Here is a 17,553-nt window from a genome sequence, read left to right as displayed (position 1 = left end):
GCTTGTGCAATCACCTGGGGTTCACAAAACACCCTCTCACCCAATCGGGCCGATACAGTAAAAACTCAGGAGAGCGCCACTCTCCTGTGCATGCGATACAGTAAATAAATGTATTTAAATTAGACCTGGCGGTAAAAAGAGTGTGTCCCTAGCGCCTCTTTTCGGACAGGAGTGGCGGCTGTCAGCGGGTTTGACAGCAAAGTGGGCTCGGAAACCGGATGCCGGCAAAATTGAGCGTCCGGTTTTCAAGCCACGGGCCTATTTCAAATTTTTTTTTTTTTTTTTTTTTTACTTTTTTAAACTTTCGGGACCTCAGACTTAATATCGCCATGATATTAAGTCGGAGGGTGCACAGAAAAGCAGTTTTTTTTTACTGCTTTTCTGTGCACTTTCCCAGTGCCCGGAGAAATTAGCGCCTACCTTTTGGGTAGGCGCTAATTTCTGAAAGTAAAATGTGCGGCTTGGCTGCACATTTTACTTACTGAATCGCGCGGGAATACATAATAGGGCCATCAACTTGCATTTGCATGTTGCGGGCGCTATTAGGTTCGGGGGGGGGGGGGGGGTTGGACGCGTGTTTTGGACGCGCTATTACCCCTTACTGAATAAGGGGTAAAGCTAGCGCGTCCAATCGCGGGTTAACAGTGCGCTCCACTGGAGCGCACTGTACTGTATCGGCCTGTGTGTCACTTCACTAAAACATTTAATTAGACACATTCCTACTCCCATAGCAACCTAAAACTTAAGTAGGAACTGAACAAATTTGAGATGAAGGCAGCAATCCAGCAGCAAGAGGGGGGCTTCCCAGTCTTTTGCATCAAGTGTCACATGTATGATTTTTTTACTCGCCGGTGAGAAATTATGCATGCGATGCAAAGAGCTCCTGGCTCTCAGAGAACGAGTCTGATCTCTGGAGGCTTGAGTGGCAGACCTGGAGGAGCTGAGGCAGACAGAGAGGTATATAGATGAGACCTTCAGGGACATAGTAGCCAAGTCCCAACTTCAGACTGGCAGCCCTGGTGCTGCCTTGGAGGAAGAAGGTCTCATGATTGGAGAGCATCAACCTGATGCAGCAGGAAAGGATCCTGTAGCAAGGACCTGCTCTCCAGGTGATGCATTGTTCTTTCGCACCGAGGATATCTCCCCAAGGCCTACTGCCCAGGAGGGAAGGGTTAGGTCGGCCGTCATAGTTGGTGATTCGATTATTAGGAATGTAGACAGCTGGGTGGCTGGTGGGCGTGAGGATCACCTGGTAACATGCCTAGCTGATGTGAAGGTGGCGGATCTCACGCGTCACCTAGATAGTATTTTAGGCAGTGCTGAGGAGGAGCTGGCTGATGTGGTACATGTGGGCACCAACGACATAGGAAAATGTGGGAGGGAGGTTCTGGAAGCCAAATTTAGGCTCTTAGGTAGAAAGCTTAAATCCAGAACCTCCAGGGTAGCATTCTCTGAAATGCTCCCTGTTCCACACGCAGGTCACCAGAGGCAGGCAGAGCTCCGGAGTCTCATTGCGTGGATGAGACGATGGTGCAAAGAAGAGGGATTCAGTTTTGTTAGGAACTGGGGAACCTATTGGGGAAGGGGGAGCCTCTTCCGAAGGGATGGGCTCCACCTTAACCAGGGTGGAACCAGACTGCTGGCGCTAACCTTTAAAAAGGAGAGAGCAGCTTTTAAACTAGAACAAAGGGGAAAGCAGACAGTCGCTCAGCAGCGCGTGGTTCGGAGAGAGGTATCTTCAAAGGATACTAATGATGCATTAGAATTAGGGCATCCCGACAGTGAGGTTCCAATAATAAGAAAAGTAGTCCCAGTGCCTGTAACTAAAAACTCACCTGAGCTAAAAAATTCTAACTTATCCCTATCAATTAAAAAGCAGAATGAAAATACAGACAAAAAACAAACTTTGAAATGTTTGTATGCTAATGCCAGAAGTCTAAGAAGTAAAATCGGGGAATTAGAATGTATAGCAGTGAATGATGACATAGACTTAATTGGCATCTCAGAGGCATGGTGTAAAGAGGGCAACCAATGGGACAGTGCTTTACTGGGGTACAAATTATATCACAATCACAGAGAGGAGCACCTGGGAGGCGGTGTGGCGCTTTATGTCCGGGATGGCATAGAGTCCAACAGGATAAACATTCTGCATGAGACTAAATGCACAATTGAATCTTTATGGGTAGAAATCCCTTGTGTGTCGGGGAAGACTATAGTGACAGGAGTATACTACCGTCCACCTGGTCAAGATGGTGAGACTGATAGTGAAATGCTAAGAGAAATTAGGGAAGCTAACCAAATTGGTAGTGCGGTAATAATGGGAGACTTCAATTACCCCAATATTGACTGGGTAAATGTATCATCAGTACATGCTAGAGATATAAAAGTTCCTGGATGGAATAAATGACATTTTTATGGAGCAATTGGTCCAGGAACCGACAAGAGAGGGAACAATTTTATATCTAATTCTCAGTGGAGGACAGGATTTGGTGAGAGAGGTAACGGTGGTGGGGCCGCTTGGCAATAGTGATCATAATCTGATCAAATTTGAATTAATGACTGGAAGGGGGACAGTAAGCAAATCCACGGCTCTCGTACTAAACTTTCAAAAGGAAAACTTTGATAAAATGAGAAAAATTGTAAGAAAAAAAAATTGAAAGGAGCAGCTACAAAGGTAAAAAGTGTGCAAGAGGCATGGTCATTGTTAAAAAAAAATAAAATAAAATAAAATAAAAAAAAAAAAATCATCCTAGCAGCACAGTCCAGATGTATTCCCCACATTAAAGGTGGAAAGGAGGCAAAACGATTACCGGCATGGTTAAAAGGGGAGGTTAAAGAAGCTATTTTAGCCAAAAGATCTTCATTCAAAAATTGGAAGAAGGATCCAACAGAAGAAAATAGGATATTGTTAAATGTAAGACAGGCTAAGAGAGAATTTGAAAAGAAGTTGGCCGAGAGGCGAAACCTCACAATAAAAACTTTAAAAAATATATCCGAAGCAGAAAGCCTGTGAGGGAATCAGTTGGACCGTTAGATGATCGAGGGATTAAAGGGGCACTTAGAGAAGATAAGGCCATCGCGGAAAGGTTAAATGATTTCTTTCCTTTGGTGTCTACTAAAGAGGATGTAGGAGAGATACCCGTTCCGGAGAAGGTTTTCATGGGTAATGATTCAGATGGACTGAACCAAATCACGGTGAACCTAGAAGATATGGTAGGCCTGATTGATAAACTGAAGAGTAATAAATCACCTGGACCAGATGGTATACACCCCAGGGTTCTAAAGGAACTAAATGAAATTTCAGACCTATTAGTAAAAATTTGTAACCTATCATTAAAATCATCCATTGTACCTGAAGACTGGAGGACAGCTAATGTAACCCCAATATTTAAAAAGGGCTCCGGGAAACTACAGACCAGTTAGCCTGACTTCAGTGCCAGGAAAAATAGTGGAAAGTGTTCTAAGCATCAAAATCACAGAACATATAGAAAGACATGGTTTAATGGAACAAAGTCAGCATGGCTTTACCCAAGGCAAGTCTTGCCTCACAAATCTGCTTCAATTTTTTGAAGAAGTTGATAAACATGTGGATAAAGGTGAACCGGTAGATGTAGTGTACTTGGATTTTCAGAAGGCGTTTTGATAAAGTTCCTCATGAGAGGCTTCTAGGAAAAGTAAAAAGTCATGGGATAGGTGGCGATGTCCTTTCATGGATTACAAACTGGCTAAAAAACAGGAAACGGAGAGAGTAGGATTAAATGGACAATTTTCTCAGTGGAAGGGAGTGGACAGTGGAGTGCCTCAGGGATCTGTATTGGGACCCTTACTTTTCAATATATTTATAAATGATCTGGAAAGAAATATGACGAGTGAGGTAATCAAATTTGCAGATGATACAAAATTGTTCAGAATAGTTAAATCAGAAGCAGATTGTGATAAATTGCAGTAAGACCTTGTGAGACTGGAAAATTGGGCATTCAAATAGCAGATGAAATTTAATGTGGATAAGTGCAAGGTGATGCATACAGGGAAAAATAACCCATGCTATAGTTTATTTATTTAGCATATTTTATATACCGAGATATAGCAGAGTTGCTTTCACTCCAGTTTACAATTACAACAACCTGATACATTTAAAGTAATTTAACAGCAAAAACTGTAAAAACTGGTATAGAACATTAGCATAAACATATCAAGATATACAATAAAATAGGTATAAGAAAAAATCTGAGTTCAAATCATGTAGGGGACATCTGCTATAGAACAAAAAGGGAAGGATTCTGGGAGTCAGAAAGAAAGGTAGTCATAGGTGGGAGATTGTATGTTGGATGGAGGGACACACAGAGGGAGAGATCTGTGGATTTATCCTTTATAATCTTTGAGATTGCTGTCTGTGAGAGTTTGTTAGGTTTAATATAAGGTGCTACCACCCAAGAAAGAGATCTAGGCGTCATAGTGGATAAGACATTGAAATCGTCGGTTCAGTGTGCTGTGGCAGTCAAAAAAGCAAACAATGTTGGGAATTATTAGGAAGGGAATGGTGAATAAAATGGAAAATGTCATTATGCCTCTGTATCGCTCCATGGTGAGACCCACCTTGAATACTGTGTACAATTCTGGTCGCCGCATCTCAAAAAAGATATAATTGCGATGGAGAAGGTACAGAGAAGGGCGACCAAAATAAGGGGAATGGAACAGCTCCCCTATGAGGAAAGACTAAAGAGGTTAGGACTTTTCAGCTTGGAGAAGAGACTGCTGAGGGGGGATATGATAGAGGTGTTTAAAATCATGAGAGGTCTATAATGGGTGGATGTGAATCGGTTATTTAGTCTTTCAGATAATAAGACTAGGGGCACTCCATGACATTAGCATGGGGCACATTTAAAACTAATCGGAGAAAGTTCTTTTTTACTCAATGCACAATTAAACTCTGGAATCTGTTGCCAGAGGACATGGTTAGTTCAGTTAGTATAGCTGTGTTTAAAAAAGGATTGGATAAGTTCTTGGAGGAGAAGTCCATTACCTGCTATTAAGTTGACTTAGAAAATAGCCACTGCTATTACTAGCAACGGTAACATGAAATAGACTTTGTTTTTGGGTACTTGCCAGATTCTTATGGCCTGGATTGGCCACTGTTGGAAACAGGATGCTGGGCTTGATGGACCCTTGGTCTGACCCAGTATGGCATGTTCTTATGGGTGGATGGTGGAGAGTGGTAAGCTGAATAACAGGGGGTTGTAGTAGCCCAGGTTGGAGAAAATGAGTAGTTGTAGGACCATTCTGAAGTCGTCTGGGGTTAGGAAAGGTTTTAGTCATCTTAGAGTTAGCAATTTGTGGTATCCCTCTTTGATTTTGGTAGTGATGTGGTTCTTGAAGGATAGTTCACTGTCAATTATGACCCCTAAGTTGCGGGCATCAGTGACAGGGGAAATGTCTGCCTTTTGGCTCATTAAGTTGAGTGGTGGTAGGTGTGGTATATTGTTCTTTTCTATCCAGAATAATTATTTCTGTCTTATCGAGTTTAATATGAGTTTCATGTTGGTTAGTAGTTGCTTTATTTTGGTGAGATACGTGGCTGGTTTTTTCTAGGTTTCATCCAGTGTATTGTGAATTGGGATTAGTATTTGGATATCGTCCGCATATATGAAGTGGGTAAGGCCAAGATTAGTTAGAAAGTGACACATAGGAAGGAGGTAAATGTTAGTGTCGCAGATAGTGCTGAGCCTTGGGGAACTCCAGTGTTTAGGTTTATTTTCTTTGAGAGGGTGGTATTGATTGTAACCTGGTAGCTTCTGTGTGATAGGACGAGAAGCATTGTAGAGTTTTTCCAGTTGAGCCTGTTTCAGGAAGACAGTCAATAACGATTGTGTGGTTTACAGTATCAAAGGCCGCTGATAGGACCAGTAGGTAACTTTGGGCCTTGTCAAAGCCTTTAAGCACGGTGTCGTTTAATGATAGGAGTTGTGTCTCTGTGTTCAGGTGTTTCCTGAAACCAAATTGCGTAGGGAATAGGATTTTATTCCTTTCTAGGTGGTCGGTGAGTTGGGAATGGATGATTTTTTTAAATGATTTTGGTGATGAATGGTAGGTTAGATATGGGTCAGTAGTTTAGTGGGTTGTCTGGGTCTCGGTTGTTCTTTTTCAGGATGGGTTGATAATTGCTGATTTTAAGCAGTCAGGGTAGTTTCCTTCTGTGAGGGATAAGTTCACAATATCAGTTATCGTTTTTGGTTATTGATGTTTCGATGGCTTTGATCGTCAGTGTAGGTATGCTGTCGATAGGGTGATGTGCTGGGTTCATATTTTTGATGATAGATTGTATTTCCAGTGAGGAGGCTGCGTCAAAGTTGGACCAGCTTGGTGTTTGTTTAATTTGTATTTTAATGTTTTGAGTGTTGTCATTGAGGTTGTTGTTAAAAGGTTTTTGATTTTTTTCATTAAAGAAAGCTGCAAAATCGTTGCTTGTATTCTTGGAAGGTGGTGTTTTCTGGTCGTTGCGGGATTTGGGTTAGGTTTTGTACGATGGCGAATAGCATTCTGGGGTTATGTTGAAATTTATTTATTTTGTTTGAGTAAAATTCTTTTTTTGCATTGTAGATAAGTGGGGGTTTTTTTTTGTAGATTGCTAAGTATGATCGGTAGGCGGTAAGTAGTGGGAATGTTTTGTTCTTGGTTTGCTGAAGAAGGTGCTTGTCATATCAACTTCCTTGAGCTTTGGCCGATCCAGTATGCTGTATGGGTTTTCAGAGATCTGCTGTCCAACAAAGTTGTCCTGATCCAGACGACAACCAGGTAGCCATATGGTATGTCAACAAGCAGGGAGGCAAAGGGTTGTACCTTCTGTGTCAGGAAGCGGTCCAGATATGGTTGTGGGCCCTGGGCCATGTACCTGGCCAGGATGGAGAACATGGAAGCAGACAGGCTGAGTTGAACCTTCAGACCCCATGAGTGGTCCCTGGACGAGGGGGTAGTGAATTGGACATTCTGCCTCTGGGGGAGCCCAGACTTAGATCTGTTCGCGTCCTCCCTGCAATAAGAAGGTGCCTCAGTTCTGCTGCTTGTACAGGTTAGATGGCAAACCAGCCTCGGATGCCCTTGCCCGTCATTGAGGTAAGGGTCATTTGTATGAGTATCCTCTGATTCCCTTAGTGGTGAAGACTTTTTGAAGCTTTGTAAGGACAAAGGGACTGTGATTCTCATAGCCCCTTATTGGCTGAGACAGGTCTAGTTTCCACTCCTGACAGAGTTGTCCCTCCAGAAACCAATCAGTCTAGGGAATTCCTTAGATCTCATCACGTAAGATCAGGGGCGGCTGCAGCATCCCAACCTCCAGGCCCTGTCACTCACAGCCTGGATGTTTTGTTTTTATTTTTTTTAGATTTATATTCCACTTTTTGCACTTTTTTCAGCACTTCTAAGTGGATTACATTCAGGTACTGTAGGTATTTCCCTATCCCCAGAGGGCTTACAATCTGAGTTTGTACCTAAGGCAATGGAGGGTAAAGTGGGATGTTGAGAGGTTGATTCTGCAGCCGCTTAATCTTTCAGAGGATGTGTCTTGGATCCTGGTGGCTTCTAGAAATCCTTCCACCAGAAAGTCCGACGGACTGAAGTGGAGGAGGTTTTCTGTGTGGTGTGAGCAGAAGGCCCTAGATCTGTTCTCCTGCCCCCCCCCCCCCCCCAAAAAAAAAAACCAAACACAAACTGCTTGATTACCTTCTACATCTATCAGAGGCTGGCTTGAAAACCAACTCTGTTAGAGTTCATCTGAGTGCAATTGGTGCATTGGCAGCATATCATCAAGGTGTAGATGGGACGCCCATCTCTATACGTTTTCAAATGGTGCCTGCTTCACTTGAAGCCTCCCACTGTGTCTTGGGACCCCAACATGGTATTAGCTCAGTTGATGAAAGCTCCTTTTGAGCCACTGTGCACCTGTGACCTGAAGTACCTGACCTGGAAGGTCGTATTTTTGGTGGTGGTCACTTCAGCATGCAGGATCAGTGAGCTCCAGGCCTTAGTGACTTATCTACCTTATGCTAAGTTTTTTCATGACAGAGTGGTCTTGCGTACTTACCCTAAGTTCTTGCCTAAGGTGGTGACAGATTTCCATTTTAACCAGTCAATTGTCCTGCCAATATTCTTTCCCAGGCCCCATTCGCACTAAGGCAAACACAGTTTGGACTGCAAGTGAGCCTTAGCCTTCTATCTGGAGTGGACAGAAGCCCATAGACAGTCCACCCAACTTCTTATTTCTTTTTGATAGGAATAGGTTGAGCGTTGCCAAACAGACACTATACAATTGGCTAGCAGATTGCATCTCCTTATGTTATGCCCAGGCAGGACTGCATCTTGGGGCTCATGTCAAGGCTCATTCTATCAGAGCCATGGCAGCTTTGGTGGCCCACTTGTGAGCAGTTCCTGTGGAGGAGATCTGCAAGGCTGCGATGTGGAGTTCCCTCTACACATTCTCATCCCATTACTGGATAGGGATGGCTGATGTGACAGTTTCGGCCAATCTGTCTTTCAGAACCTGTTCGAAGTGTAGAACCCAGCCTAGGGCCTGTTGTTTGGGTTCAGGCTGTCTCCCTCTGTTATGAACAGCACTGGGTGGTGGTGTGCTTGTTGGCACCTAGTTGGGTATTTGTTGGTCTACATTTTGTGTTGGGGAGCAACCTGTGTCTAGGGATTCACCCATTTGTGATTGTTCTCGGAGAAAGCAGAGTTGCTTACCTGTAACAGGTGTTCTCAGAGGACAGCAGAATGTTTGTTTTTGTCCTCACGAAACCCGCCTGGCACCCCACAGAGTTGGGTTTCTGCTGTTTATTTTAATTGTACTTCTGTTACAAAACTGAAGAGGGACCCAGCATGGACACAGAGTATAGGGCATGTTCAATGTGCCTAGTGAAAGTTCTAGAAACTTTGACATATGTTTTCTTCATTAGGGCTCCATCTGTAAGGACTAACGTTCTACTATCCTCTGAGAACACCTGTTATAGATAGGCAACTCTGATTTATCCCTTTTGTTTTATCTGGAACAGTTTATCCTACAGGCATATTATTTATTTAAAAAATGTACATTCTGCTGAGACACAGTTCAAAGTAGTTCACAATAAAACATACATAAAATCAAGAGAGATTAAAAATAGACAAATATGTTTACCCAGCCATCAAAAAATCCCCAACATTATACCTATTGTGAGTATCAATACGAAAACATCATCAGCCTGAGGAATTAAACGCTACCTGAAGCAAGAGCGTTTGTCAAAGGTCTTAATAGAAAATACATTTCTCAAATGTTCAGGTAGAGTATTCCAGAAAACCCTTTCACATGTTTCTTCTAAAGGAGGGAGCAACCAGAATCCGAGCATTTGTGGTGGACAGTAAAGTTTTTTTTTTTTTTTTTTTTTTTTTCAAAAAGTGCTTGCCCAAGGAATATTATCATTCTGCAGGAGTTTGTGAATGATACTGGTGGACTTAAATTTGAGTATTGGCAGGAAGCCGGTGTAATGATGCAGGACAGGAGTAATAGGGCCCTCTACTTCTGGTTCTAGTTAAAATGGGAGCAGCAGAATTCTGTGCAATCAGCAATGCGGGGAGCACATAAGCAAGTAGTCCAGGATAAAAAGAATTGCAGTAGTCAAAAATCCATAAAAATGAGGGCTTGCAGTACAGAATGAAAATGAAATGGTTTAAGTAAAGGTTTCAGCTTTTGCAGCATTCTTAACTTAAAAATGAGGTCTTAACAACCTAAACTTTTTAAACTTGTGACCAAATCACTATCTCACAGCCTTCAAACGTGAATGACAAAAGTTTATCAAGAGCTGGAATACTTTTTTTTTTTTTTTTAGGATCATGACCTCAGTTTTGGAGATATTAAGCAACAAGCTATTATTTGACAACCAGCTCTTTATTATTGAGAGATGTAGAAGCAAGACAGGAAAGAAAATCTGTGCCGTCCACATAAAGCCTGTAACTAATGTCCAAACAGGATAAAGCACAACCAAGTGGAATCAAATGAGATCTTTTAAAAGTGTTGCCGAAAGGGCAGAGCCCTTGCGGGCTTATCAGGCTCTGCATGGCATGAAGAAGTGTTAGAGTCAATGCCTATCTGCTGATAGCGGTTTGATAAATGGAATACAAATCAGGCTAAAACATTACCAGCAATTCCATATTCCTTTAAACGGTGGATTTATAGTTCGTGACTTGCCATTCCAAATTCTGCCGAGATATCTAATAAAATCAGGACATATCTCTGTTATGCATCAAACCTTCAATTGAAATTAACAAGAACTCAGTATTTAGGGACTTCCAAAAGCCAAATTGATATGGATCTAATACAGGAAAATCTTCTATATTTTATTTATTAAAAGTGCTTCTATTCCGCCTGTAATTTTGTTAAGCTAAACAAATTACAAAAACAACATAAAACATAATTATTCAGTTGTTTTAATACAATGACTTCAATTAATTTTGATTAAAAATAATGCAACGATGAACTTGGACAATAGTAAGTTACTAAAACATCTGGGATCAAGAGGACACACGGAAGCATATGTCAAGGCATCAGGGAAGTTACCCTAACTAAATAAGACAAATTCACAAGCTTTGTCAAAATTGGAGCAATATCCTCCCTTATTGCCTTTAGAGTTGCAGTAGAACAGGGATTCAAGCCAGGTTGAAACAATCATTCGTGCCCCTGATCGTATTTTATTACGTCTAGTGAAGATACTGGTTTAAATTTTTTCCAATAAGCATCGCAGTTTGGTGGTACTTGCAAACCGGTTGAAATGGTTCTGATCCTATCAAAAGGATGCAAGAAATTCTCACGCTGAGATGGTATTATTTATTTATTTGGCACTTTTATATACCAATGTTCATGTAACAAGTTACAAATCACGTATTAAAAGGGAGTTTGAGTTAGCCATAGTACTGGTGCAAGAGCGAGTTAAAAATCAGCAGTGTGAAACAACTCACGTGACTTACCACACTGGTTGATTTGTTTACAGTAGTAAGATTTCTTAGCATTCTCAGTAGCAATTTTGTAAGAATCTTAAGTATTGTCTATATCGATTTAGGTCGGTTAATAATTGCACCACAGTGTGCCATCAGCCTAATCCCTTGACCATCTGAAAGCTGTGCCACACTACTGATGAATGATGCATTAAGTTAAATTACCAAAAATAAAATGAACCTTTTTGATAAATGTTGTTGCAATCTCGTTTGTATAGTATCAGTTGTTAAAACACATGTATTGCTCCTTATGGTGCCATCGAGTGGCAGATAGATAACGTGTCTGCACGGGAAACCTGACTCGTTGGATCAGTGCAGCAGATCTGCCAGCAGATGGCGCTGCAGGAGAAGTCAGTGCAGCGTGGAAGGCACCGCCGCCTCCTTTCTCAGCTCGTCCTCCAGGGAAGAAGGGAGGCAGGAGAAACGTGGGGTGAACGAGGCATGTAAGCTGGGGGAGAAAAGCACGAGAGAGATGGGATAATAAGGCATCAAGAAGAAATGAAAGAAGAGAAGGGAAATAGGCATAGGAGTTGGAAGTGTAAAAAACCAGTGAGAATGTAAGCAAATGGAAGAGGCAGAGTTGAAAGCCAGGGATGCAAAAAGGTAGGAAAAATGCCTCCGTTTTCCAGCAGTTTACATGTTCTACACAGTGACTCAAAAACCTTTGCTTAGTTTTGTAATTCGCTGGGAGCAAGATATAAATGTGTGCTAAATCCAATTATCCGAAGGGCCATAGCCCCTGCAGCACCTGGCCTTGCAGGAGCAGCCCCACAATTAGCATCCAAAGGCCCTTCCCTGCCAGACACTGAAAAGTACATAGGTAGGTTCGCTTGCAAGTTTGTGGAAAGCACACGTGTTAAAAGTGCCATCCCAGTTTGTAAATTGCGCAAGCTGGTTAACGAAAAAATCTCCCCTAGGAGATTTGCTCTTGGTAGCTCAGAGGTCCGTATTCAAAGGATTTCTCAAGGTAAGTTTTCGAGCTACCTGGACAAAAACCTTTTTAATTGAACTTTTTTCCCTAGTAACTTTTTTTTTTTTTTTTACCGTGGTAAGGCGAGAGGATGGAGGGGAGGGTGTTCCAGGATTAGGTCTTAAGGCAGCACTGACATTGAGTGCTCCCAATCTAAACTAACCTGGATAAGTCAGGTCGGGAAAAACTATTCTAAAGTTACCTGGATAACTTTCCACTTGGCCATCCTGTTCAATATGGACCTCAGAGACTTACTAGCAGAACTAAGGTTAATTAGTCCAGGAGTTTGGTTCCCTAACCATTACCCAACACCTTTCTCCAACCAAAATAAAATAAGTTTTGGTTCAAAGCCACAACTATTGGCCCTGCGTTAAAAGCTGCATGAATTCATGCCATTATCCTATAAATTGAATAGAAAAAATATGATAGGCAAATTGGTTGACTGAATGAAAATGCTGTGTAGGTAGGATAAATGGGTTTATAAAATAGTTCACAAAAGTCAAGCATAGTTAAGTGTTAAATAGCATCCTATGACCACCTTTTTAAAATCAAATGCATAGGCAAAACCACTTTAATACTTGTTGACATTACAGAGCACTGTAGCTACACTGAAACTTCCTCTGTGCTGGTTGAATATACTTAACCTTAAATGTGACTTTTTTTATTATTTTGAAAGCAAAATCTGAGGTTTTATTAGCATCTAGAACTTTTATAAGTGAAGTAACACAACAGAACATCCATGAAAAGATTTCAATGCATTTTTATGGGAGCTAAGTGTACTGTGCCTTTGACCTTGTTCCTGACAGCAGCACACTTGGATCATGCTATTAAATCCTTTCATACGCACGCTCTTTTGTGTTACTGGTTGCTCATGAGAGTGACATGGGAAGGAAGTGCATATTTTTGTGTGGTGGTTTTGTGCTCCTTCCTCCATGGCTGTGCTTTTATACTATGCAAGATGCTGCACACAGTTTACCGTGTTCCCTGATTTGACCTTTCATATTCACTGAGCCATGTCTTCGGTCTACATGTATACTTGCTAGATAAACCTGCTTGGAAATTTCCATCTTTCAGTTCCTTCTCGCCTCTCTAGATAGATCCTTCATTGGCTGCCTCCCTTCCCCCATTTTGTTTGGGCAGATTCTACTTTGAAAAAGGGCGAAATAGGGCTTTAAGGAAAGGTCATCAAGCTGGCACCAGGTTATGTGGTGTCTACTCCAATTGCCCACTCCAACACTGGGTAAATATTTCCCACTTGAAACAGTTTCCATCTGTAGGGGTCACTTCGGAAAGATCTATTGATGGATAGATTCAATAGCTAAATGGAATCAATGATGACAGGCTCCACAGACTGACGGATTGAGTAATAGGTAGGTTCTGGAGATAGATGTCTAAAGTGATGTATATAGATTCTACAGATGATGGGTGCAGTGGTGGATAAGGTTCTAGAGATGGCTGAACACTTGATTTATGCTTGTGTTAGTAATGCTAGGATCCTACAGATACAGAAGGAATGGCTATTTTTTCCAAGAAATGTAGCAGTATGTTCATGTATTTCATTAATTTTTTTTTTCCCCCCATTGTATTTCAACACTGATAGACACTTGCAGGTCCTAACAGCGCCAACTCTGTGAAGTGTTCAGAAAACGCCGCCATGCAATTTGTGAGCCCTGGTTCTCCAAAAAAGTCTGTGCACCCAGCAAATAAAAATGAGATTTCCAAGATGAAACTCTCAGAAAACAAATGCAAGAAGAAGGTTGCTGCGCTCAACAAAAGTCAGAGGGTTCAAGACACTGGTGGAAGAACTCACAAAGCAGGAACAAGTATGCATTACTAGTATGATTTGCCATAGGATCACAGATTTACATTCGGGGGTTTGCTACAAGTTCTTTTTACGGCTAATGAAGAGTTCAAGAGCCTAGTTTGTCCTGAAAATAAATTAATAACCAGGTTATGCTGGCACTAGGTGTAAGCATTGAATGTTCCTTTCACATACATCTCCCATAAAGCAAAAGTAACTTTATAAATGTGTCTGGGCCTACATTTTCAGAAATATATAATTGTGCACCATATGGGATCTCCTGTACATAAGATTATTTGCACATAAAATGGGACCGCTTTTGATTCGGCATTAGTTGCATAAAATCTCATTTGAATAGCAGTAGACTGGTCTCCTACTTGTTAAGCATTCATTGGTACAATATTTAGGTTCTGGATTTGATTATTTGTCTTTCTGAATCCATGCGCAAGGTGTGCGACAATTCAAGTACAGTAGGTGTTTCCCTGTTACAGAGGGGCTTACAGTCTGTTACCTCATGCAAGGTCACAAGGAGCATCTCTGGGAAAAGTGAGAGTTGAGCCCTGGCTTTCCTGATTCTCAGCCCAATTCTCTAACCAGTGCAAGTTTCCAGGATGCAGGGCTTTTGCAGGGATGTCAGGGTCGGGAGAGTAAAGTGACATTCTCAAAAAATATTTTTTCACGAAGAGGGTGGTGGATACCTGGAATAGACTTCCGGTGGAGGTGATAGAAGCCAAAACAGTGGCAGAATTCAAGCATGCATGGGATACACACACGCCGAGCACCTAAATTTAGAGTGTGTGTGGGTTTTTTTTTTTTTTTTTTTTTAAATTTTCACTAAATACCTAAATTTAAGCACCTAAAAAGTAGCAGCTGTGGGGATGGAGTGAGGGTAACGAAAGCATGTTGTAGGTGCTTGGCACTGATTTTCAGCACTAGGAACCTAACTTAGGATCCTAAATCTAGGCCAATGAATTGCAGTCCCAAATTTAAGCTCTGAGCTTAAATTTGGGACTGCTACTTAAACATAAGCCACTGCTACTTAACCATAAGCGGTTAAGTAGCAGTGGCTGACTATCCGGTCCCAATCACCGGCCATTACTTAAGCTGGATAAGTGCATATCCAACTAAGTAGTTAGCCAGATAAGTTATGGGTGGGATATGGGTGTTCCAGGGAGGAGCTACGTATCGGGCTAACTAGCCAAATATTCAAATTTATTCAGTTAACTTAACTGAATAAATAAGACCTACTCAATAGCAGGTCTAAAGTTAGCTGGTTAAGACTTATCTGGCTAACTAGAGACTTATTCAGGGATATTAAGCAGCATAGCGTGCTGCTGAATATCTCATATGAGTTAGCCGGATAAGTCTTATCTGGTTAACTCACTTAACCCTAAATTTTAGATGACTAGGTTTAGAGACCTAAATATAGGTGCATAGATGAATGATGAGCATTCTGTTTTTAAACTGAGTCTAAAGGGCCTTAGTGGCAGAATGAAAGGGAAAAACCACACATTGCAAATGTAACACGTCATAGTCATGCATTGCTTCCAATCTCTTGCATGTTCACTATGGATTATCCTGAAAACCAGGCTTGTTTGTGTCTCTTCAGGCCTGGAGTTGGCCACCCCGTAGACTGTCTAAGGAAGGAGGTATACAAATGTAACACAACCTAACATGGGAGAGCACATTAGGAACGCATAAAGGAGCATGTAGAAATAGCTGATATCCAGGGTTCAAATCCTGCTTCTCCCACTCACTCTCCTTGTGATATTGGACAAGTACTTTATTTCCACTTGCCTTACTTACACAGTCGGGTAGATAATCAAACTGTGCAGCCTATTCAAATCCCATGCATAATTTTGCTTTGATTATTGTCCCATGCAAAGTGCCTGCACAAGTTTGTGTCTGCATTTTGTTTGAGTACATTTTAGGGAAAACTACACAGGTAGTTTTGATTTTATGTCAATAAGCAGGTTGAATTAGTCATTACACGTGGGTGAAGTTAGTTGGTAGCACCAAACAGACTTATTTCTCCAAAGTTTTAGAGCTTTGAGCTCTATTGAGCATATGCAGGAGTTCTGGATGGGTGATGCCTCATGAGCCTCTCGTGAGTCTTTTTTTTTTTTTTTTTGTCCGAACTGAAGTACGGAGGTAATCTTGATCACTCCTATATTTTCTCTCTGTTTATGGTATTTGCTCTTCTTCTCTTCTTTCTGCCTCAGCAGCCCACCAATATCACTTCTCAATTAAACTGCAGGTAGGGAGTTTTCGAGAAGCCATGTCCTTAAAAAGTCTGGAACTCCCTCTTAACCAGCTGTGTTATTGTTGCTTGAGGCTGGACCATGACTAACCAAACTGCCTCCACTGTGGTCATGGGCCCAGTGCTCCAAAGCGGCTAAAACTGATGGTCTCCGCCAGGCTAGCAACTGCAGTTGGTCGCCATCCTGGAGCTCCTCGGGTCATGAGAATGTGTTGCATACTCCCTCCATGGTGCCTGTTTGTGACCTAGGGCTCAGTAAGAGGACTCCACATGCGTGAACTCCCCAAGTGCTGCGGTGCAGATCAGCATGTGTTGAAGCACAAGTGCCTGATGCATGGAGCTTGGAACATCAGCACAGAGCACATGGAAGTGCCCAAAGCATACCTCCTTGACGCATCTGAAGCTTGATGCATCAACACGCCTGACGTGCGGCTCCTTGATACACTCAATACACAGCACATCAATGCTCCCAAAACCATTTGCTTCGAAGCACTCAGCACATGAAGCATTGATATACCCGAAGCATAAGTCCTCTATGCATTTGATGCACTCTGTGCACCTTGACAGTCACAGGCCTGTCATCACCTCCCAGGCCTCTAAGCTCCTTGTCAGATTCAAAATAATCTTTCCATCATAGTTTGGACCATTCCAAGAGCAAGAAGTGTTCCTCAGGTACTTCTCATTCTCCACGTGATGCACCTTCAGCAATTCAATTTGTATCTTTTGGAACATATGCTTCTAGAGGTGATCTTGCCCGCTCCAGATATTTGGCTCACCCTGTCTTTAGGCCCAGCTGGAGATGTCCTTCATCTGCTTTCACTGATTACCAGGACAATTCACATTTGAGCATTTGCTGCCCCAGGACTCCAGTTAGACTCACTAGATCTGGTATGTTCTCTCTTGCTGATATCTTCCATTTGGCCCCAAACTCAAGATCCAAAACCTATCTTGGTTTCAGAGGAGAATGTTGCATCCTCTGTGCTGGAGAAGCAATCAATAGACCAAATGGCAGACATTGTCAAGTCATTCTTCACCTCACTTGCCAAGCAGCTGGGCAGCTCAGACTGATCCTCTCTAACTTTGCCTCTACTTTCTCACAAGCAGTGGCTTCAGTGTCTTCCTTGCCACTGGACACCTTGGCCCCTGGCCCACAGGAGTCTTTCCTCATCAATTGCAGAAGAGTCTTCTTGCTCAGGCATAGTGGAGTCCTGCTTCTCTTCCTCAGTCATTCTGGTGGAATCACCACCATCTCCGCACTCATTGAAGCATCCTGGCCCAGTGAGGAATCCCCAAGTGGCTCTGAAGGAGACAACAGGAATACTCTGACCCTCTGTCAGAACCGCTGGACCACTCTTCTCCACCTGAGGATCTTTCTTTCCCTAAGTTCATGTAGAAGATGGTCTGTAAAGATAAAAATCTCAAGTTGGAGATAATATCCCTACTACATATCCTCAATATCCCTTCAGAGTGTATGGCTCTGCAAGTCCTCCAGTTATTAGATGGGCGTTT

At 42.2% G+C, this 17,553-nt stretch overlaps 1 protein-coding gene across 7 annotated transcripts in view; it reads left to right on the top strand.

The window, feature by feature from the left end:
- Window positions 1-17,553, top strand: part of LOC115094262 (protein AF-10-like) — a 132,042-nt gene that overhangs the window by 24,867 nt on the left and 89,622 nt on the right. For all 7 annotated transcript variants that reach the window (XM_029607127.1, XM_029607125.1, XM_029607126.1 and 4 more), the window contains one exon: window positions 13,584-13,806. In XM_029607127.1, the coding sequence (XP_029462987.1) occupies window positions 13,584-13,806 (223 nt within the window). The remainder of the gene's footprint in view (window positions 1-13,583; window positions 13,807-17,553) is intronic.

Source organism: Rhinatrema bivittatum, chromosome 6 (assembly GCF_901001135.1).
Source record: "Rhinatrema bivittatum chromosome 6, aRhiBiv1.1, whole genome shotgun sequence".
Taxonomy (NCBI): domain Eukaryota; kingdom Metazoa; phylum Chordata; class Amphibia; order Gymnophiona; family Rhinatrematidae; genus Rhinatrema; species Rhinatrema bivittatum.
Note: the sequence above shows the minus strand (reverse complement) of the source record. Positions and strands in the feature narration are given on the sequence as shown.